The sequence below is a fragment of the Oculina patagonica genome, chromosome 12 (genome assembly GCF_052425735.1).
Source record: "Oculina patagonica isolate OP01 chromosome 12, crgOcupat, whole genome shotgun sequence".
In the NCBI taxonomy this organism is placed as follows: domain Eukaryota; kingdom Metazoa; phylum Cnidaria; class Anthozoa; order Scleractinia; family Oculinidae; genus Oculina; species Oculina patagonica.
In genome coordinates this window covers 13,912,095-13,936,797 of record NC_135769.1, presented here as the reverse complement: position 1 = coordinate 13,936,797, position 24,703 = coordinate 13,912,095, and the positions used below count along the sequence as shown (strand labels likewise).

Sequence of the window (24,703 nt, the reverse complement as noted above, 5' to 3'; positions counted from 1 at the left end):
GCCCAGAGTCCGCGTCATGGGAACGAGCTCCTGGGAACGAGATTGTTGAAGAACAGGTTGAAGAACAAGGTTGCCACGTTTGACCGCTGGTATCGCGGACACGAAGCGACAAGTTGTTCGTTCTTTGTTCTCTCCTTTTGAAGATCTTGTTAAGGGGAGAAATGGCTAATATTGTGGCTACCACAGTCGCCATTATAGTTGTTGTAGCAGCGTATCTTTATTATAGGCACGTAACAAGCCTCGATCGACGTATTTTAGCTGTTTTAGATGGACTGGAATATTTAGAACAAGAAAATCCAGTTCAAGGATCACCCAAAGTAGCCTCTTGCTTTGAAGCAACCGTGGATTATTTTGTTGATTCTCTGGAGTTGTTAGAAGCAATGAAACTTGAACCTCCCGATGAAGCCAAACCTCACGATGTTGTGAAAACCGAGAAAGAATTTCTGGAAACATTTGCGTTCTTCTTCAATCATAGTGCAGCTTCATCGTAAGTAAGCTCTGTATCACACTAATAAGTAAAGAATTCTCCCCCTGGGGTTTTTTTTTTTTTTATTTTTTTTTCTTTAAAGCTTATACTAAACTGAGGCCCTCACTTTGTACTTCAAGAGATCGAAGCTGCCCCTGTTAGAAGTGTTTCCTGTGGGGGAACTCTGTAATGAAACTGTGGTGGCTTGAGAGGGATGTTTTATTCTCGTCCACAATCCTTGTGGTCTGTGCCAGGGATCGAGACCTCTACCCGCTCTGTATTTTCAGCCAATCAGATTTGACAATCAGTCAGTGAATTGCAGACTTGGTGTTAGAGCCAGCCAAAGGTCTTGGTTCCTGGTACAGACCAAAAGAGTTGGGACTCTGGGGATGAGAATGGGGATTTTCATGCTCCTTCCTACATGATCAACAACGCAAACTCTTAGGAGCTGAACCCGGTGGGAGGGGGAAATGGGGGGGGGGGAGGGAGTAAGTGCTCAGGATGACATGTGTGTACTTGCTTAAAACAAGCCAATATGACAGAGAAGTGTGGGACATGCGTGCTAGGGTCAAAAGATTCAACTATGTGACCAAGCACGCTTTTGCAGCCCATTTCGGTGTTTATACTTAATATGTTAAGTATTAGATGTTACGTTTTTTTGTTCTTAAGAATGAGTAGGGTATACTCTCTACAGCATTACTATATGGGAAGGCTCCTCCCAAAAGGGGTACCCTTTTAAGGCTGAAGGTTTATCCAAGGTTTGGTGGCCCGGTCAGCAAGTGTTAGTGAAATTAGCCTCAGTTTTTGAAAAGCAGATGTTTCAGGTTTGTACCATCTCTTCAATTTCACATGGTAAACCTGGTCACCAATGGAGCAAACTGCATTTTCTTATATCTTTGTGACACTTTACTGATATATCATAACATGATATTATCCTACCTGAGTAGTTGTGAGGATTAATCTCCTTCTCTAAGAAGTAAGTAGTGGTGAACACAGAGCTTGTCATTCTCACTCAAGTATTTCTAACTGGCTCATGCAACTTTCGCTTGTTAGACGGCCATCCTTCCTACACATGCCGCATCGTGACTTTCAGCGCATCCTCTTTGTTCAATTCATACGTGATTTTGCTTCTCAGATGCTGGTTCTATTACCATTAAAAAGCTTTCAGATAAAAAAAAGCTTTCAGATAAAGCTTTCAAATTACTTCCTTTGTCAGACAAATGCTTCTAAGAGTCTTAAGAGGGTATATCCGCAGCATACAGATATTTGCTAGGACGTTTTCTACCGCAATGCCGTTAAACTGCATCACATGCATACAGAATCTTTCACTCCTTCAATGGATTTCAATAATAAATGAACTTTGTAGTAAACGGTGGGACAAGTGGGCTGTGGTCTGTCTCCAGATTGATTTTGAACATGCCAATCAGATAGAGCCCAAGCTAGAGCCAGTGCCTGTTTTTTTAAATGATCCTAGTCAGCCACGCCTCTACTATTGTTTATATTCGGGCAACTGCAGGAGTCTTGTGTTTGGGGGGGGAAAAAGAAAAAAATAAAAAAAAAAAAAAAGAAAAAAAAAAAAAAAAAAAAAAAAAATCCCTAAAAATTGTGGGGGGGGGGGGGAAAAAAAAAAAAAAAAAAATTTTCTCTTCCGGGGCCCCGAAAAAAAAAATATTTTTTTTAAATTTTTAATTAAAAAATTTTTTTTTTTTTATAGATTTTTCGTTTTCTTTTTTCTTTTTTAATTTTTTTTTCTCCAAGATTACGTGGAGGGAAAGAGAACGGCTAAATCTGCTGGTTGTCCTTCTCGAAATACCGTGCTTGAGTGCTCTAGCATATGCAAATGTGGAATTAGAAACCGGCTTGCAAGAATAAAACAAGTGTCGTATTTCTGCAAACTGGTTATAACTAAGCCCTTTATGACAAGGCTATATTTCTTTTAAATCCAGAGCCTTGATTGTCGCGAAAGAATTCTCTTTGTTTGTTCGGTGGCTTCGGCTACCACTCAGATACCACGCTTTGGAACGCGAGATGACATCGAGCATCCTACTTACAAACGAATATTTTAACGGCAAATTAAAAGAAACCAATAAAATAAACGCTCGAAAGGAAGCACAGATAATTACTTAAGACTTTGATGGTAGTTTAAGATGTGAACATACTTCGTACGCGAGGATGCGCTTGGATTGTCTGCCACAATTAAAAACACTCGAATTTTAATAGATGGCATTTAAAATGGCGGATTAGGCTCTTGATATGCGCAAAGCATCATGGTTGACTAGGATCCTTTAATTTGTACATATGTAATTTGTACGTATGTAATGACCAGACCATAATGCTTTGAACTCCTTGTGGTGACTTGAATAAGTAAATCTACACTGAAAATTGGTGCAAAAAGGTACTCTTTAAGGATAATGAGGCATCTAACATCTTCCTTCGACTGAATGAGAGATGGTGGCATCTTTACTTCAACAACTGTTATACGGAAACCTTATTATAGGAAATAAACTTTTGTGTTAATTAAGGTATTTGAAATTAATGCGACTTAAAGTACCGGTAATATGAATTGCAGAGAAACTTACTTCTGAATTAAGGAAATTAATATGAAAGAGGAGCTAAATTTTTAAAATGAAGGTAATTAACGGGATTGACACAAGGAAGTGCAGTTTGTGGCGACAACAAGAACAGTTTTTTTTTCAACATTGAATTTTTTGGGTCGAAATCATGAGAAGTTGATGTGTCAGATGTCAAACTGCCCTTCTGAAACCAGGCATGAACTGGAAATATTGTTAACGATATACCGGTATGATTTAACATTGCAAAAGATCGTAACACAGTTAAAGTCAACTATGTCTGGATAGGATCCAGAAAATGGGGTAATATGAACAGAAAAATAGGTCATGGAAATTAACACTTCACTTAAATAATGTCGCGAAAATTAACCATGACAAAAATTAATGTCACTTAAATTAATGCAAATTCTTAAAATTCATGTTTATTCCATGGAGGTTCTTATAACATGCCATATGAGGGCTTGTAAAACTGGCTATTGGATAACATACCTGGACACCAGTATAAACACCACCTGAATTCATCATTCCCAGATTGAAACTTAATGTTCCAGCCTTCTCATCAGTTTGTTTGTTATTATCTGTTTCATTTACTCTTGGTAGGGTGTGACCTCTGGTGCTCCAGGCTGATGTTAATGACAAATAAAAGAAAAGCACCAGCAAATCTCTGTATGCAGCTGACAAAGGAAGTAATTTGAAAGCTTTATTTTTCCTTATTGCTAAGGAAATGTTCCATATTATAATTACCACGTTTTGGGAGTCTATTAGCATCAACATTTGGTGACTTTGATTCTTGCAATAAGTATTGAATGGTGGGTTCAAGAGAGATAATTTGTATTTTCATCTTAAGATGCAGAGCTGTGTCCTGATCATATAGTTTTGAGTGATTGTCAGTAAATGAATAATATAGGTGCTTTTATAGCGCATTTACAAAGCTCAATGCGCTTTACAATTAGAATTATGGGATGAGATCGGACATCAGCATATAAGGCGCCTATGGCAGCCGCTATCCGTCCATGTGTGTGATCCCACCCCACCACCCAACCCATAGAAACAGACCACAACACCGGGAACTTCATGCCCTACTCTTTGCGATGAGTGTGTGGGTTCTTTAACGTCCCCTGCTGATAATAACACTGGAGATGCAGGAGACGGGGCCTACGGTTTATTGTGCTTATCCGAGAAGACTAGAATGTCTAACCATTTGCAGATGTAATTACAAAGGCAGCACATTCTCCTCAGTTATTTTAAGACCCTGAGTGTTGGTCTGGTCTGGGAGTCGAACCCGAGACCTCCCGCAAGACAGTCCGGCGCTCTACCACTGAGCTAACCGGCCAGCGGTTAAATGAGAAAGAAATCTTAGTGAATTAGTGAATACTTTGTTTACCCTCGGATTGTAGAGTAGCTTTTAACATAGCTAATATCTCCGAGCATTTCAACAGTACAACGGTTCTGCTTGTTGGCAGAACTCCTTTAGGAAGTTACATAGCCCTTAGCCCTTTCTCCGACAATGTTGACCCACAAATCAAAATTTTGCTTAAGCTCTCTCCTCAGATGCAACCAACATGAGTTTGGGGTCACTCTTAGTAAAGTACATATCAAATTTTTGGAAGGGCTCAACCATACTTTTATCTCATGATTTAAGCATGTGGTTGAAAACTCAGTTGATCAGTTGGTGACAGTGAGTTGCATTCAGTGTTGCTTCTCACAGGTGCTGGGAAGAATTGTCTCACTCCTGACACCATATTTGTGTTTTTGTAGCGCAAGAATTTGTTTAAACAAGAAGATAATTATAAGATGAGGCAACTTGCAGCAAACACACCATCACAGGCACATATGCCGGCAAACGTTTCAAAGCAGCTCTTATACTACAATAATCCAGCTTCTTTTCTGGTTTCAAATTGCCAAAATGGCATAAAACGCATACCTTTGTTACTCATATCTTCATCCCAAGTAAAATTATATGGGAAATGAGAGGTCAGGGTTCAAGCCGTGGGTGGAAACATTGCATTTTGATCAAGGGCAAGCCACTTTACTCTTACCACAGTGCCCCTTTGCCATACTTGTTTTTGAATGGATACTAGTAAATTTGATTCAGGGCAGGAACGAACTGGACTACTCACAGTAGCATCCCATTCAGGGGAAAAGTAGAAATTTTACTACATAAGCCAGGAGAACCTCTGGCAGTATGGGTCACTTAATTGGCCCAACATCAGATCTACCTTGCTATACCCAATTCTGGGGTATGGCTACCTCTCCCTTACTGCATGCTATTGTAAACAGCATTGGAAGCCAAGATATTATGAAAGAATAATGATGTGTTAAAAAAAATATATTCAGCAGAAAGCTGCTAAAGATAGCTAGGCAGTTCGTTTGCAGTTTTTTTCTCTTCTGGACTCTTGAAAAAACTGAGTTGTAATACTACTTAGTCTTTTTATACATAGTTCTGCTGAATAACTTCTGTATTTTTTTCAGTCGCTATGTAACAGACAAGGAGTTTTTTCATAAGATGGTCGTCAAAGCCCTGGAGATTGAAGGAACTCGTAAACTTGTTGGAGGCAGTGGATTACAGATTGGTAAGCGGCTTGCTTTTGAGGGCTGTCGTGTTGTTGCTGCTGCTGATTCTTCTGCAGAGTTACTGGAGATACTCCCTGAGAATTTGACTGCAGTTGGCAACATTGTGGATGTGGATGACATCCATTTGCTGCTGGAGTATCCTGCACACTTTCCTTGGGGAAATTTTAAGTCACAGAGAGCCAACAGATTAGTGCTACACAGTGATGAACACAATCCTTACTTGAATTCAATGGAAAAATTTAAAGAGAAGGTAAAAACCTTTGCACCATCAGTGTTGGTAGTTTCTGGTCTTCATATGCTGGACAACTTTCCAGTCTTCAATCCTGGGGACAGTGGTAAAATCTTGGAAAAGCTGTCATCTTTTCTTGAGACAGTGCATGTTCCAATTCATTTTGAAATGGCACCTTTCCACCAAGAAACATTCTTTGATGAACTTTTGCAGTACGTTTTACCTTATTCAAGTTCTATGGGCATGAATGAACAGGAACTTCCAAACTTGTGGAGTAAGCTCCTTTATGGAAACATTACAGTTGTTTCAAGTCAGAAACCAAGAGTAGCAAAAGTACTCGATCTCATGAGAGATGTCTACAAGATTTCAAAAGAGAATTATGGAAAGGGAAGAAAGAGGCAGCTGACTCGACTGCACATCCATACTCTTGCTTTTCAAGCGATTTTAACCACTAAAGGATCAAACTGGAAAAATACCAAGGCAGCTGCTGCTAAGGCCTCCCTGACAGCAACTAGGCATGTCTGTGGCTCAGAGGAAATTAATCCTAAGAAATCGAAATTGTTTATGGATGATTCGTTTTCCAAAAGTATAGTTCCAGGTAGTCCAAGAGTTCAATTCAATGCCAATGCACCTGTGTCTTGCTGGGATGAGAATGATTATGAAATCTGTGTTGCTCCAGTGTTAGTTTGTACTCAAGTGTTGCAGACGGGAGGTGGAGGTGACCATATTACAGCAGGAGGCTTGGTATTGCAGATTTAAGCTGTATGCTAAACTCTCACTTTTTGTTAATACCGTATTTTCTCAATTAAACGCCCCCAGTGTTTATTTCAAACTTGGCCTGGTGGACCTGGCATTTAATCGACTTCTGCAGTTTATTCAATTCCAGGGTTTATTAAACTAGGTTTTTATACATTATTTTTGACAGACTTGCATGTTTCCATTACAACTACAGTTTTTTATACCTCGGATAAATGTTTGTGGGGGTTATTTACAACTCTTCCTTGGAAACCTGGCGTTTATTCGAGACCCGGCGTTTATTTGAGAAAATACGTTACAAGTGTAATGTAAGGGGCATAATTAGTCAGTTTTGAGATATGTTGTAGGAGAAACTGTAGGTACATGTAACTTTTTGTTGCCGTTTTCAATAGCGAGTTTGTGGGTTAATATGCAGAAAGCTAGTTTGAAGAAGTGCCTGTGGCCTGTGACATAGTCTTGCAATGCATGGATAAATGTCCTAAACAGTTTTTTTATTTATTCTAACACAATAGAAAATTAAGCTGACTCAGTATTCGGGGATTGATTGGTGTCTAATGTTGTAACTAGTAGGTATCTCATTTTGTTTCTAGTGTAGAGTAATAGCTTATGAGCTGTCGAGCGAAAGTGTGATTTCGCGCTGATTTCCCCCAAACTCACACGGTAAATGTTTGGTGTTATTGTAAATAGCAAATAGACCTCATTTTTTGTGGTCTTCACTCTTATAGACAACAGATATTGTCATAAAATGTCTAAAACATTGCAGTGAAACCATTACGTAAACCATTTGGCTGTGGATTGTGGTTCCACTTGACTTTTGCACATTGGAAAAAGACATACATTTGTAAAACATTGAAGTAATGGAACACACACCTAGCTAGGATTCGGTAGCCTGTTCCAGGCGTTCGATTAGTTTGGGAGCATCGCGAAAAACGGCGAGTGGAAAAAAGGTAATAACTTTCGTCCTTTTTTCTCGCCTGTCGTTGTTTGCGCTGCTCCCAACATAACTTAACTCCTGAATAATAATTGCAATTAAATATTCTAGAAATTTGCCTAAGAAATAAGAACACTAATAGTTGTTCAAACAAACGGGTGAACGGTGTTTTCACATCATAAGACTCAAGTCTATAGTCGTCAGTCTTGATAGCGTGAATAAAGTTCTCAGAAGATTATAGGGGGGGGCCTTTTATTTTTAATAAGTGTAACCCTCATTAAATAAAGTTGTTATTATTATTATTATTATTATTATTATATTAGCGTCTTTACTGATTGTTCCAGGCAAAATCCCAATCCCATGGTACCCATCGTTGGGTACCATGCAAGGAAATATAAATTCCATTTTTATAGTATTTGTATATTTAAGCGTCAAGACAAAAATAAAAACGTGAGCCACACCCAAACGGGTTTCCTTTTGAGGTTAAAATCAAAATTAACAACGAGCATCCTCGTCTCTTTCATATTGGAGTCCCCCCCCCCCCCCTTCTGGATCGGTTTTGTGCAGTTTCGGTAGTGCGTTAAGTTTTTGTGGTTGTGGTTCGGTTCGTACTCCTCAATTTCAAACAATGCAAGAGAACTGCATATAGAGGCACGAAGCGCGGCCGAGTGCTTTTCGCACTTCTCGGGTGTTCTTATACATTATTACTCAAACAATGCCAAGGACCAGTTTAAATACCATTCCCTTTGTTAAAGATTGAAGAAATAGTGCGCGATCGATGTTCAAACTCGTCACGTAGACTGTGTGCATTATTTCAACTTTGAAAAAATTCCTTGCTAAGATTCAGGAAGTCTAGTTCCGGGTCCTTACTGACGTGGCTAAAGGCAACATACCATTACCTTTAAATGACACAAGGTATTACAGGCATATCTTGTGTATACTCATTTTTGAGGGAGTAAATTTTTTATATATATTGTGTGTATGCCTGCACAAATAAGCTGGCACAAAATTCCTTCCCCTTTAAAGCCTTATTGAATAGATTTAATGTATGAGTAGCCCTAACCCGGCGAGATAGCCAAGTTATGTTCATCATTTCACGAGTGTTTAATAGTCTTCTTTGCAACCGTTTTTTAAGCGATGACTATCGCTTAATGTCGGCATGCGAGTTAGGCTATGTCCAGATTACAAACTCCTTCCCAGGGTCCTCTCCTTCCCTTCCTTCCCTTTTCAAACTTAACAGTTTTGTAAAGAACTGGTTTATCTGCAGTAGTATCAATAGTTTGTGCAGTGTTATTGATACATTGCGTGTGGCACAGACACAAGGGCTCATTTCCTTGTGGTGTTTATGAAGGAGAATACTTCTTAGCAACTTGTATTATCGGCAAACTGTGTTTGCTTTCTTGCTGTTAAACAGAGATTTCGGGTGATGAGAGTGTTGGAAAATCAGTTATTGGATTCGATTAGAAAAAAAAAACGCAAACCATAACACCCGAAAACTCTAACGATTACAGTGAGCTTATTTGAAGATGATCTATTGTGCATTTTCCGAATATAAGTGAACAGAATTCGAAATCAATGAAGCAGACGGCTCTACATTCAGAGCGATGTGAATCCCGGGGGGCACTCCCTTATTAGGGCTTAACGGGGACGTGCGGCCTGAAAGGGTATGGTTTTCAGGCTTTTCTGTCTTGAACGGGGTATATATTTCACCCCTTTTTGTCTTAAACGGGGTATCTTTGCATGGACCAATGCCAAACAGCATGGGCTTATATGCCTGTAGAGGTGTAACAAGCCAAATTTCCACAAATTCTTCCGTATTGCTGACTTACGTTGATTTCGGCATTGATACTTAGCTTAATTCACGATCACAACAAAGCCAGTGAGGTACTTGGTCATGTCTTAGACAGGGTATCAAAAATTGGCATTCTGTCTTAAACAGGGTAGGAAAATCAGAGGTTCGTACGTGTCTTTATCAGGAATTATGTCGAGTACCCCTCCACCCCCGGGATGTGAACAAGACGGCGTTTGACCTTTAGTAGTACTACTAGCTCATACCCACGCCGGGTATCGAATGTCGTTTATGAAATGTGACTCGTAAATGTAACGCAAATTTTGTAAAGCAACAACAACAACAGGATATCTAAAAATAAATGTAAGATTCCTGTAAGAACAAATTAAAATTCCAAAATTTAAGCAAGATTCATCTCAAACAACTTAAGAACATCTTGATCCTCCTCCCAACAAAACACAAATATTATACCCACTATGATCTCTATAATACACCATGCTATAGAGGAGGAGCGAGAAATGGCCACCTACAAACCGAATTGTGAGTTGTCGAACAAGCAGTCAGTGACTGTATGGAAGAGTTCACCTGTATGCTCTATATAACTATTAGAAATAAACACCTCTGCGCCTATTTTTACTTTTAAGGCTAGGGTAAACGTAAATTTGAGTGAAGTTTTAAGAAGGGATAAAAAAAAATAAAAATTTTGGACCATCACCTGACAGTTGACCCGCACGCAAGAGCACTCCAGGTTGTCAGGGGGAACTATCTGGTGTCCGTCTACTAATTTTTAACTTCAAATTCTTATTTTAAAATCACATTAAATCTTCAACATATCTTTTTTCTCTAAATTTTACTTATCCTTTGTTAAAAACTATCTCACCCTAACCATCCCCAAAAAATCACCAAAAAATGTACAAAACATACAATACATAGGTTTGTGTAAAAAGCAGAGAGTTGTTGAATTGCTTAAAATGCGAACGAGATATTTGCATTTAACCTAAGTTAATCGGTGGATAAACGGCCTTCAGGTATACCCCCGCCTTAAAAGGAGGCTCGATGTAGTTTTTTTAAGCCGAAGGGTGGTTGTTTTGAAAATTAAAATTATCTAGGAAGCCAATGTTCGTTTTTTGCCAAAATACACCATAATGATCAAATATGACCAAACTTTAATTTTTTACCCGTCACTTAATCACAAAGGTTACCATAACCATTGACGTTTTCTTTTGTTCTCAAACAAGCTTGATTTTCTCGAAATCTAGATTGACTCTTGGTATTCATTTTTTGATATGTTCAAGTATGGTAGATTGACTACCTGTACACAAAATTTTTAGGAAAATCTGTAAGAGCGTTTTAGAGTAAATCAAGAATGAAGTTTTTGTTATTTTCTTATAATTTCCTACAATTGGCAGTCGATATATTTTAACAAAAAAAAAAATTTTATTAAATAAAAAATCAAGGTAAAACTATATACAGTTCATACCCAGCAAACTTCATGCCATTTAAACTTGCTCGAAAATGTGCCAAGGTGGTCGAGGATTTGGCGTTAGCTGGCAACTGGTTCCACAAGTGAGCAATTAAATACAGAAAGGAGTTGTGCATGACAAGACTGTTATATGGGGGCTGCACAACATTTGAGCCTCTACCTCGTAAATTATAATTAGTTAACCTAGGTTTAAAAAACTGGGAAATATAATTTGGGCCATCAAGTCTAAAACACTTAAAAAATAAAATGAGCGATTGCACGATACGTCGTGCAATCGCCCCTCCAAACGAATGGTCTCTATTCAAATTCGGTAACATCCTATCATCCTAGTATCCTATCCAGGTGTTTAGGCCACCGATTATAATATTAGACATGTTTTTCTGAATTCCTCAGTCAAACAATATATGTAAATTACGAACTGCCATCCTTGCAAACGTTTTCCAAAAACCTCTCGTGACTAGTTAAGGGGACAATATACCAATTTTTAAAAACACAATAATAATCATTTGCGAAAAAAATATCTTCTCCCAATGTCCCTAAAAATCCCCCCAAAATTTACAAATATATAAGATAATAAGAGCGTTTTTGGATTCCTTGAAACGCAAATCTGATATTTCCGTTAAACCCATGTAAAGATGTAAAAAAAAAAACGACCTTCGGGCATAATCACCCCCTTAATGACAGGCCATTACAGTTTGTTGGCCACAAGACGAATTCAAACCCGTCAAGTTTCGACGCTTGTTTTCATTTTTCTCCGGTTAACGACGCATCTATAATTACAGGAAGAAATGGAGTGAGAAGGATATTTTTGAAAACTCTTGTTTGAAGATTTTAAAAGTAAATATATCAGCCAGTCGAAAATTCGCTGAGTTTTCTACACGATCATAAACTGTTTGCTTTCACGAGACTGAAATACGTAGATATTTATGAAAATAGGAAGTTTTATATTGTTTACTTCTCATTTGCATACCATTTGTTGAAGATCTGATCTGCTGAAAATTTAATGCGGCAAACTTGTAGCCTGCGTGCAACCTTCTCTTATTATTTAAGGAGACGGCTGAACGTAGACTACAAAACTGGTCGTGAAAACAAAGACGAAATTATATTAAGGAGGATTAATTTATTGTTGAGGACACTTCAAAAAGTATATTGTTGCGATTTTTCCGTCCAGTAAGATGTCTGGTATGAATAGCAGGGTTACGTTACATTTAACATCAACCCGATGGAATAGTTAAAACTTTTGAGCTTGTTCGATTAGGCAAGGGGTAGCCTGTGGACAGGCTCTATCGGGAGCCTGCTCGCAGGCTAGGCAAGGGGAAATAAAATGTTCCAGATTAAATCTAAATTCTCCTTAGGGATCTATTGATAGCACAGACCATTATCCATTCATAAGTGTCATAACGAACCCCTGTAGCGACAACATTGCAATACAAACTGCCTGCCAATAAACCGAAGTTTTTGGTAGCCAAGAAAACAATAGCTTTATTAATAGCGTTGGGTTTTGGACAAGTCAACGGCTTCTTTCAAAGCAAGTCGCCGCCGACTCTGGTGCCTGTTTTTTTGCAGGAGTTCAACACTCCCTACAAATACGAGTGACCTTCTACCTTGTGATCTTGAAAAGTGACTGATGGAGCGAATTTTCACTTATATAGCAGCGCTGTTCACTCGTCTGTTGTTTTGTCTGCATGCGATTGCGATGATCTACTGGTTGGTGTCTCTGAAGCGAGATAACACGTATTTTTTGTTTCTACTGCTTCTTGTGGCTCTTTTAGTGGAAACAATCATTACAGTTGGATTTCGCAAGGGACATGAGTATAGCTGGTAAGTTAGGTAACAGTAAGAGTTGTAATCCGCTATTCCAGCCGTTTGCTGGTTCATTCACGATCGATACCAGGTGATTTCACCTTTTCAACGACGGTCTGAGCATATTATTTGTGGAGTTCCAATAATTACTTTACGAAATCAACAAAAGGGAAGGGTGTCATCAAGCGACGGTTTTCAGGGAAACTACTGCAAGGGTTTTTTTCTTCTTTCTACACAGTAACTACATGCGGATTTATATCCAGTGACTCAGTACTTTTATTATGAGAGGGTTTATAGTAAGCACGCGGAGGCAAGCGATACTGAGAATAAAAAAAAACATGGCTTCATTAAAAGTGACATGCGGAATTTCTTTTACTACGAACTCAAACATACTGAGTTCCGTTTGCATTTCATTTAGCCGATCCAAACAAGAGAACATAGCGCTAGACCCCCGCTAGGCTCATAGGGGCTCAGATGTGACTAGAGCGATCTACTGAGAGCAGTGTTTCGTTAATCAAAAACATAATACTCTACAGTATACGTTTACAGGAAGTTTACACACAACTTGAAGTTTTATGCGAACTTGTCTTGATCGCCTTTATGGGTAAGAGTCTTGAGTAAACATACACTAAAAGCAGCTTATCCCTTGTGTAATTGAATTTATTGTTTTCGGCGGCGGCGGCGGCCTAGCAACGTGTGTATTGTAACAACTCCACATGACCAAACTTCTAGTTAGTGTCTGTAGTCTGACCATTCTCTTTCTTTCAAATTGCGTATATAATGAAAACTGAACTCCTTATATTTTCACTGCGTCAGATTACTTCTGTAAAACAACTTGTCGAACAAAAATATTTATCTAATAGGACAATGTTTAAGATTGACTGACGCGAGAGAACGTCTAACAAAAATTTCATCCTGTGCAAATTCTGTCATATTTCCTTAATTATTTCGAATCCCTTTTTTAATATTCTTCTAGCATTATCAATCATAAACATACAGAAAATGGCCATGTGAAACGTGCACAGTTGATACATATCATGGATCATTCATAAAGCTAAAAACTGAGAAATCGAACAAAACAATAGCCAACATTTGGCAATCTTATCATGAAGCCCAGTACTAAACCTTGTCAAAGTGCACATTCGCCTAAAATTGTGTATATGTTTATTTAAGATCACTCTTAATTGAACTAGTGGGATACGAAAAAGCCGCTGGAAGTGACCGCTTCTAGGCCAAATTTACATTGTTTTATGCAAATAATCTCTTTCAAAGTAGCCGACATAAAAAACTCACTGGTGAGCAGGTGGTACACACTTGTCAATGAATCAACTGACGGGGGAACCGCGCCAATTTCCTGAAAATACGTTTAATTCAATCTGTGATTGTCAATTTCCTATTTAAAGAGTTAGTATAAATGGCGTTTCCCTAGCCTTAGGGAAAAAACGCAAAACAACTTCTTTATAGTGAATTCTCGTGTATTAATGGAACGTCTTTTATTCAATGCTTTCTTTTTACGCACCTCCTTGTCGCATTACCCTTTTTTATATAAGAACTATTTGTCGCTGAGATTGACCAAAAGTTTTAAAACATTCTAAAACATACCCAAACTGAGACTTACATAAGTACATAGTATTTTTTCCACTCGTGTTATATACCGACCTCTAAACGTGCAACATATGAAGGATCTCGATACAAACCGGTGTAGTTCAATTAAGCCCAAAGTGTTTGAATCAGTGTTCATTTGTCACAACAAATAATAACATCATCTGATACAGCCCACGTTTTTTTCTCAAAAGATTAGCAAAATTTAGAGAAATAAAAAAGGAGATTTATTGTGATTTTAAAATTAGAATTTGAAGTTAAAAATTGGTAGACGGACACTAGACAGTCCCCTTGACAACCTGAAGTGCTTTTGCGTGGAGGTCAACTGTCTGGTGGTGTTTCAAAGATATTTTCTTTCCCTAAACCCCTTCTCTTAACCTCCTAAAATTCCATTCAAATTCTGGTATACCCCGCCTTAAGGGTACTTGGGTACTGTATCTTAACAAGACGCCATGTTTTTTTCAGTGCACGGAGAACAAAGAGCATGAAAAAAGAAATTAAATATAATGCCGATGCCTCTTTATTTTTTATAGTAACTTATAGACGTCCAAGGCAAGAATAATAAAAACACAGTGGCTGCATTTATGTTAGAGAATGGAACTGATTAGGGGGCCTCGTCTAAAATTTACCTTTGCAAATTCATTTTGACGATTTTGTCGCCCTCAGTATTTCCACTACAAAAAACATTTTTCTGGGACCTTCCTTGCTCTAGTGGGTTCTTTTTCAACAAACCGTGTTCGCAACCGTATTTCACTTCCTCAGAAGCCATTATAGTCATTGACTGCGGTCATATCTAGACTGCTAACTATAGTTAGGACGGCGTTAACTATAGTTAGCTATTTCGGTAATGTGACCACTTCTCTGTTCGCCCTAACTATAGTTAGAAAATTTACGCCTCGCTGATCCAAAACGATACACACTAACTATAGTTATACCCAAGCAAGGTTCATGGGTTAGTCTAAAGTTTGCAAACGAAAAGCCAATCAGAATGCGACAATTCTTTTCGCACGTGCGAGATGAACATAAATTTGCAAAACAAAGCGTCAAGGGAAGGAAAACAAGAAAAACAACATGCCAAGAAATTACATATCATCAATGTTAGCAAAAATTAAGCTCGAATTCTTCGGTTTCTAGCATCCTTACTTCATTTTATGGGTCTTTTATTCTCTTCAACGCCGAAATGCCGTGCAAAAATTGAAAAAATAGAGGAACAACTGGACACAAATAACAACAAGGGCTGTCATGAACTAATTTAAATACCAAATTATTCACAACCTAATCAGAACTAACTATAGTTAACTGCATTGGTGTGACCGCAAAGACGACCGAAAGCACTAACTATAGTTAGGTATGACGTCACGTAACTTGAGACTAACTATAGTTAAACTTTAGTTACGTCGTAGATGTGACCGCAGCCATTATAATTGATTTCTGTAATATTTATTTATACTTATGGTTAACTTCACTGCGGCTTCCGAAATAAAAAGATGACCTACCGATGACAAACCATTTACCAAACTCACTTGAATTTTCTGTGATCGCGATTTACTGATTTCGAAGTCGATGTAAACTTTTTAACATTTCGTTTTAACTCACTGCGTTCAACCAAATGAAAATTATTTTCATAACCACAACAACAACAACCAAGGTGGTTGTTATCAACTCTCGTGAAGCCAGAACACACTCACACAGCAGAAAAGTTCTACTGGCCGCACGAGATACTGTGGCCTAGCTTTATATAAGTAACGTCCCTTGTAGCTGAAAACTAATGCATACCTGACAAGCGTTAACGCATGCAAGCTTTAGAAAAGCTCACTAAAAAACGTTCACTACACATGCTTATAAATAAATATAAATGACAAAGTTCTATTTAAATTGATTCACTGCATGGCACTTTCAAAATTAATGATCTCATACCGTAAAAGCTCTTCGGGGGAGAGCTTTTATGGTAATAATGTATACAGCTATTTCAATAAACGTTGTCGGGTCAAAGCTAAAAGCTAAAAGGCAAGACCGTATGGCGTTCTGGGTATTCACTACAAATTTGCATATAAGCTTCATTAAGCATCATCGCACGTGGAGAATTCACGAGTTTGTTTTTCCTCTCAGGAGGACTTTCTGTAGCTTTACCTTCACTGTCGCTTGGTTCTGAGTTTTGAAAATTCTTCTTAAATTCAGTGTAGCTAAAACCACCTTGTTTCACATGTCTGAAGAAATAGAAAACGTGCAAATTCGCGTTTGTCATGTCATTATATATTTTAGTATTCAGCGCGTGCGGTTGCCCTCTTCTTCTACCCATACTGCCTTTCAGTCTTGTCTTTTAGCTTTGATCCGGACAACGTTAATTGAAATAGCTGTAAATGGTGTGCGCCGGAAGGCTAAATAGAGGGGGGCGCTTATAAGAAACGTGGGGTTTATTTCAAATCATATATCAGTTAGGGTACACACATTTTCACAAAATAGCAAAGTCAATCCCTGATAAACACATGTGGTATATGAATACCTTGTAAAAGTTTCTTGTTTCGTTGTTCATATCAATTCAAATCCGAGATTTTGCATCGCAAATTCTTCGTCAGTTCAATACAAAAGTTTCCTTTACCGTTAAATTTGAGAGTGTTCCAGTGAATAGATCTAAATAAAAATTAAAAATTAAATTATTGTCATCGAACATGTGTTTGTAAACGTTTAAAAATCTATGGGGCCTTTTTTAAAAAAGTGCTAAAATTCGAAAGTTACCTGAACATGATAACATAAGTAAATATAAATCTAAAGTAGAACATTTCGTGAAAAAGAAATTCAACGTAACTTTCATAATCTCCAAACATATTGGCATTATCATGAAGCAATTTCAAAAGAGTGGTGTTTGTCCCTCGTCCCATTCACTATTATTATGCAAAAACTACGGTTGTAAATGTTTTAAAAATTTTCGAAATCAAACTTTTTTTCTTTCTTCTTTCTACAGCTTTCTACAAGTCAAGGTTTCTAATTCTCATATTTTTTATTGGCAATGCACCATATTTTGAGATATTGGCTTGAGATATTAGCTTGTTTATATGAAATTTTGATCGCGCAAAATTCAAGTTTTGACAGTTTTACTGATTTTGAGTTTTTCAGGTTATCGTTGTTATGGTAATATCGATTTCCCTAAAAATATATATCACTCTTTACTCGTTAGTAGATACTGGTTGCTGCATACCCGCACCAGTTTACTTATTGTCTGTATTTGACTGCAGGTTCTGTCCAAGCATGTTCTTATACTTGATGACAATGATCCCCTGTGATTGGATCGCCAAAATACAAGTCCTCGCTTGTGTTGCTTCCAGTAACACTGGAAGCTCAGCCTGTCTTACAGCTGTTAATGAAACCACGGAAATCTTTCAAGTAAGTATAATACCGTATTTATTCCATTAAGCGCCCAACCTCGAATAAGCGCCCGCCTCGAATAAGCGCCCACCCTGTAGGCAGAAAAAGTTAATAAGCGCCCAGCCTCGACTAAGCGCCCACCCCCCCAACTCCCTCAAAAACAGCCCTGTAGTTAGACTTGCCACAAGTCGACCTCACGAGTTTTCACAGTAAATAAGCGAGCGAAGCGAGCCTGTTAGGCCGCGAAGCGGTCGTGCGAGCGACGAAGTCGCGAGCTCGAGTGACGAAGTCGCGGCGCGCCATAATAAACAAGACGAAGGACTTTATTGAAAGTCTACCCTGTAGTGCAAAAGAGGGGTATTGATTATTATTGAAATTGCGATTGAAATTGATTTAAAACTACTTAGAGGCTTCCGCGAAGACTGAGTTTTCTTAGTACCTTACAAAACCTTTCAATGAACAGTTAAAGTTTTGCTTTGATTCATCTTCACGTTTTATTATTACTCATTGTTTTGTTGCAAAATTAACTTACTACTTGGTAAAAATGGTGAAAATTTAATAAGCGCCCACTCTCAAGGTCCAAAAATTTAATTAGCGCCCGGGGCTAGGGCTTTCCACAAGTTGCTCGAGATTTCCTAAAAAGTTGCTCGTAATTTCTCAAAAAGTTGCTCAAAAGTTGCTCCAAAAATCCAAAAAAGTTGCTTCTGATAATAAAAGTTGCTCGAAAGTTGCTCTAAAAAATCCAAAACGCTGCTTCAAATCAAGATAATTTCTCTAAATATATGCCAAATTCCCTTTGAGGGTAAGATTTCTAAGCAGTTTTTTTTTTGCAATTAGCAAGGAGAACATATTAAGGGGAAAATTTGTTAATAACAGGATTTAAAAAGTAAAGTCCTCCGAGTCTCGAAAATCTTCGGCAAACTTCGAAATTTCGGAAACAATAGTAGGGCCTCTAAACAATACTCGGATAAACTTCGGAGATCTTCGGTCTGGAAATTCGCTTAAAATGCAACAAGTTGCTCGAGAGGGAAAAAGTTGCTCGAGGGGAAAAAGTTGCTCGAAATATGAAAAGTGCAAAAGTTGCCGAGCAACATGTGGAAAGCCCTACCCGGGGCGCTTAATCGAATAAATACGGTAACCCTTACCTAAAACACCGAATGATCCACATCATGTAACTGACAAGCTTGAATTAAAAAATCTGAAATTGTTCAAAACAACGGTTCAAATCAAAAGAAGCCAAGAAGACTTAGGGAATTATTGAAAGCCGTACATGGGCAAGACTTATTTAAATTGCCTTAAAGCAGAAAACATATCCTCTTTTAAGGTTTAAGGCTGTAGTAATGCGGCCACAGTAAAGTTGTCGAGGGCTAGACCATATCCCTTGCCTATAAACTGGGACAAAAGGAAATACCTCGGTTACGAAAGTGTCACTTCAGATATAATGAATCGGTTCAGAGACTGCAACATTTGTTAACGACTAAAAGCGTAGTTTTTCTTCCTAAAACCAATATTTTAAGTTAAGAGCTCGTTACTGGATAATTTAATATAAGCAAAAAAAAGGCCTGGCCTCTCAAGGCACATAAAGTTAAGTGAACCTTTAAATTAGTGAAATAAATTGCCAAACGCCATACTATTGACTCACACTTCTTGCAAGACAAGAGAAGTAACCAAGGATATATGGTCATATATAGGATTGCCTGGGAAGCTTATTTTAACGAGAAGAATCAGATCAGTTTCCTTGGAAAAAATCATTTTTTTTTTCTGTCTTCCGTTTTAGTTTCTCCAAGGAATACAAATTACCGACGACGAAAGACTGCTGTACACTATGGAACAGGCTCTGGTTCTCATCTTGGTGATTGGCAGGTGGCTCCTCCCAAAAGGGGGCATATCACGTGACCAACTGTCCCAGCTGCTGCTCATTTACATCGGCACAGCTGCAGACATTATGGAGTTCACGGAGATAATTAAGGAAGACGACATCAGAAAAACAAACCCCAAAATGCTTCAGAACCATCACTTTGTCAACGCTGTGATTCTATTTTGGAGCGTGAGTCTCTTTCAGTTCCCACTGACGATTTACGCCATGGAAAGAACCGCGCAGAGACTGGAAAAAGAGAAGGCCGAGTTAGAAGAGCAGCTTAAGAAAATCAAAGAGGAGAAGGATGTTCGACGGCGGAGAAATCAAGTTGCGCCTTCGCCGGCTTTGTACACATACAAAAAGAACAACAGTCAGGATAGTAAAGAACACGAGGAAATACGCGTTAAATATATCCAGACCAAATTCGGACTTGAGATTAAACCGGAAATGACGTCAGGTACAAGCATGGACGAGGAGGAAGCCACGACGCATGTTTCTCAAGGAAGGTGTAACCGCTGTTGGCACAAGTTTACGAAGGCTCTCGACAATATTGCAGCTAAGATGCAAGATTACACTGAGCTTGTGAGCTTGCTTATACCCATGCTCATGCAAGACGGACCGTTTCTTATCATTCGCTTAATCGTGATAGCTTATTATCAAGTTTATCACGATACCTTGTACTTCCTGACCGTCAAGAACGCTCTAGTTGTAATGCTGCAAGTGTACCGCATATTCGTCTTGTACTACAAGCCGCCAGAAGAAGACATTGACGAGTTTTTTCCCGAGAGTGATGCTTCACATAGGCTGTGTAACGTACAGACCGCCATTAACTCTGTGCACCACACACGGCTTGCTATCAGACTGGTGTCCAGGCTCCAGAGACAGGCAAAGTGGCGCCGAGGTGCAGGTCGCACTCTTGGTCGTGTCACTAAGAGAAGTCCTTCGACACAGAATCATCAAGGCGTAGATGAAAAGAAGGATGACATACCTTAGAGAAACGTCTGTTGCGTTTGTAGAAAGTTTCCTTTAGTTGTTGTTTGTTGACTTTGCCGATGTTTGGGGTTTTGGTTGGGGGACGAGGAGACGATTGGCATTTTAGGCTACTCTGCTTCTTGATACTTGTAATATTTTCTACTTATAAAGAGCCTTTACAGAGGAGAGTGTTGGAAAGCTGATTCTTTTTATCTAGATAAGAAAAACGATGTAAAAGAGACGACACTGACTTTCTTGTGGTTCATAGTTACTGTCACATGAAAAATACATCCAAATATTATAACGGCAGGGGTATTTTGCAGAACGATCAATGGTCAATTTCCTCAAGGGCTCGCCACAAAGCTGAATTTAAAGTTACCGAAACTTTTCCATTCTAGCCAGTAAGCGAACTGGACCACATAAACGATGCGGACAGTGTGGGTTGTTTTTACATATGTTACTATGCTTTTTCAAGTTTAATGTCAAAATAGATAAATAAGCAAATTATTTTTGACAATTACTAAAATTGCAGTCCGACATGCCCATTTTTAAAACCTTAGAAATTGCTTGACAACCGGCTAAAAAACGTCAAAATGTTCATTGTAAAATTGACTTCAAAAAGATTTGATCTTCATAATCTGTGCTTTAGCTGAAGTCATAACTTCTGGTTTTAGCCAATTGTTGAAGGATTACTTAGATTTAGATTTTTTCACTGTCATTTTTAGTCATGTTTAGAGAGGTACTTTTATTTTAGCGTCAGGTACAGAGCATACCGCCCGAACTCATGTCTGTTATAATGAAAACCAAGACGAGTCTGGTGAATTGCGGGTCAGTCTATACAGTCGAGCTCGATCGCTTTACATGACAGAGAAAATTGGGTATGGTCCCGTTAAAAAATTGGTCCAGACGTGAGAACACTCAAATCAAAACGCGGTCACATAGGCGCCGTTTTAATTTGACTGTTCTCTAGTCATTCAAGCCAAACTTTCGAAACAGATCGAGTTAGTTGCACTGTAATTTATCTTGTAGTGTGAATAGAAACGTTACTTGTACTTATCTGTACTAATGTAAAAGCTCTGCTAAGCCTCCGCTTTCTCTCCCCAATGTTGGGGTCCATTTAGAACTACAACAATTTTAGGAGGCGATATCTCTGTTATTTCCCGCCCATTTCAAATGCTGTTTCGATCTACCTGCATGTTTTTACGAGCTATTTGCTTGCCGTTATTACTTTTTATTGTTATACTTTTACAAATAATTATGCGTATTTTGTTATTTTTATAACCACCCCCTACCTTCTTTACATAAGTCTTGAGATGAATATGCTCCTTGCGGTGATTTAACAGAGCTTTTATATAAGAAGAAGCCTGTGTAGAATATTTTACGGTATATTTTAAAAATAAAATAGGAACGAGCTTGAGTGATTTCATGTTGTACTAAAGTAATTTTGATTCACTAAAGTGATTTTTATTCAAGTGATTTTTCATAATAATATTTATTGATTAATGCTACAATCCAAAAACTACAGACGATTTATTTGACTATGTTATGTTTGCAAATAAAGAGAATATTGACGAATTTGCATTTGCCGAAAAACTTAAGTTGTCTTACCCCGTAAGTCGATTGCTATTCTTGTCGCTTCGTTATAAATCTTTCTCGTTTGATTTCTTAATTAATGTTTTCGTTCCCCGAAATTTGTAAACCAGTCAGAACTTTATCAACAATAATTTCGTTTAAACGATTTAAACGACGGGTTAATCAGTTATAACTGATAACTGCAACAGAAGACACACGTGTTCGTTTTACTGTACGTCTTTTTGCGCGATTTTGGTTCGGTGACGGTAATGCTTGATTTTCTGTTGAATTGAAAAGTCACATGACCGAGACCGTCGACCGCCTCGACGTAAAATAAATACATTATATTAACCAAAGGAAACATGTCAGTTTTTCGACTTTTTTTATTATATATTCCAAGCACTTATACGACCTTTAGAAAGCTTTCCTTTCAAGCAAATATTAAAGCACAAACCACTCTGTCAGATGAATGTTGTCAGTTACGACTTGTGGTCAAAGCGCACAATTCGTTGTATTCCGTTTCTCCTCAGTTGTTGAAATTCGTTATCAGTCTGATAAACTAAATGAATTATTCAAGCCATATTTTCTCTTTGCCCAGAACATTCTTAGCCGCCGATCCACAAAATACGCCAACCATGCCGTGACGCTTAAATTTATCACACCGAACAACAAGTCAATAACAAACTGCATATCCTCCGTTATTAAATACTTTTGAATAAGCCTTTTCACCAGTGTCAATACAAAATAGACAATTATATCAACGAAAATCGCCCCAGATCCAACCAGTACAGTGCATAACACAGTGTATCCATAATCGTAAATTGTGCTGCCCGTATTGTCTTGAAAAGCAAAGTCTGCATACATCGCAGGGATTGGCTTATCCATGTCCATTTCTCTTATAAATCTGCTTTGTCGAGTTTCGTTTTCACTCTCAAAGACCTCCGTAGAATTGTAATAAATGAATCCAGATCGTGCTAACTATTTCCCGTGAAAGAGGAAATTGTTTGCAGGCTGTCAAAGATTTCCGAGACTGAGCGCGATGCTTGGTCTGTTGGTTTAGTTTCCCTGGATGTAAGCCACATGCTAAATGCTAAACAATTTTAAAACCACCAGTCATTTAGACGGTTAAACAGTGGGATTTCTCTGTTGTGACATTATGCACAGACAAGGCGAACAAAACATGATCACGTCATGCGAAAAACGATTTGCAATTAATATCATGGAAACTTTATGCAATTTTTAAAACCACGAATATACTTTCAGCTGGCTTTGAGGGTATACTGATTTTTAAAAATGTGCAACTTCAGAAAACAAAGAACCATTTCCCGAAGATTGTATAAACAAGAACTGAGTACATGTTTAAAACTGATTGTTGATAGGCGTGGTCCTTAATGCTACCACCTGCTATTGTGTCAACAGGTGCATTTTGAGGCGCTTTTCGCTGCCTTCGTAGAAATCGATTTCTACGAACGCAGCCAATTTGAATTCCTTTAGTATACAAAAAGCCCTTTTTTCCCGACATGTCGATGTGCGATGATGCACGAATTAGCGGGAAACTTGAAGTAGGGCAGGAGAAGACTGCATGAAGGTCGTTTGTCACGCGTGTCTCTCCCCAGTCCCACTCGAAAATTCAAATTCAGATATCACAGATCCCTTCTGGAGGCCGCCTGACACAGAATAAGTTTAAGAAAATTTTGCATTTTATTTAACAATTATTGTTCGAGCTTCTGTAGAACCAATAACTAAACCAACCAATCAGAGTGTTTTATTGCTGGTCCAATATTTTCTAAATATTGAGTTTCTACAGTTCGTTTTTTCGACTTTTTGGCTTGCATACAAGCAAAAGGAAGGAGAAGCGGTTAAGTCGTTCCATCTCGAACCACATTCTTGTAAACTCTCAAGGGACTGTTTTAATTTCTCAAGGGAATATTTTAATTTCTCAAGGGATTACTTTCCGCTGTGGGTGATCACTTGCGATCTCGTAGAAAAAAAGTGACTTGTCAAATTTACAAACGTTATATAACAATTTTAAAAGTGACATGTCAGCTTTCTTATCTCAACGCACGTGTGTCTGAAATGCGATCTATAAAAAGGGTCGCATTAACAATGGATTGCGTAACTAACGCTAAAACACGAATAAATAATCACTAGCACTTACATCGTTTAAAAATTACATACGTCAAAAATAAACCATACCAAAAAAACTCGCTCTTTTCAAAGATATTATTGAAGTTAAAACAAATGCAAGAGATGGGGGCTTCTTTTAGCTTTGAAGCGGTTAAAAATTAGGCCAAATTTGGTTGCTACAAGCGCCATTTTGCAATGTTAATGATTAGCACTTTGCAATCCGAGTCGATGTGACCTCGCGTTGACAGCAATGTTGCATGAATCGGCTTTACAACATGCGATCGTATCTACGCAGTTCGAGTGGAATTTCAGTCAAAGACAGCAAAATTCCAAAACCCAGTACCTGATGACAGTTTCTGTACATAAAGGACGAAGGATAACCCGAATAAGTTCATTGTGTCCAACAATTCGGACTACAAATGAAGATCTTGATACAAAAAATAAATAGACTGTAATATTTCGGAATAAACGGATCATGTGTACTTTAGGTACCGTCGGAATAGTGCAAACTCGATCCTCTACCCTAACGGTCCACATATATATAGGTCAAAAAACACTTTTTCTTTCGGGAACAGAATTGAGAAAACATCTCTACCTTTCCCTGAGAA

General features: G+C 38.2%; 2 protein-coding genes across 2 annotated transcripts; both read left to right on the top strand.

Moving 5' to 3' along the window:
* The first annotated feature begins 69 nt into the window (after nucleotides 1-69).
* LOC144631440 (ADP-dependent glucokinase-like) lies at nucleotides 70-7,764 on the top strand. Its single transcript, XM_078489865.1, has 2 exons — nucleotides 70-487; nucleotides 5,509-7,764. Exons 1-2 carry the CDS (start codon nucleotides 162-164, stop codon nucleotides 6,596-6,598), a joined length of 1,416 nt encoding a protein of 471 aa, XP_078345991.1. The 5' UTR covers nucleotides 70-161; the 3' UTR covers nucleotides 6,599-7,764.
* A 4,552-nt stretch (nucleotides 7,765-12,316) lies between these two features.
* On the top strand, nucleotides 12,317-22,217 carry LOC144632934 (transmembrane protein 26-like). The gene is made up of 3 exons (XM_078491693.1): nucleotides 12,317-12,619; nucleotides 17,437-17,584; nucleotides 19,344-22,217. The coding sequence occupies exons 1-3, from the start codon at nucleotides 12,426-12,428 to the stop codon at nucleotides 20,415-20,417; spliced, it is 1,416 nt and encodes a 471-aa protein (XP_078347819.1). The 5' UTR covers nucleotides 12,317-12,425; the 3' UTR covers nucleotides 20,418-22,217.
* The last annotated feature ends 2,486 nt before the right edge of the window (nucleotides 22,218-24,703 follow it).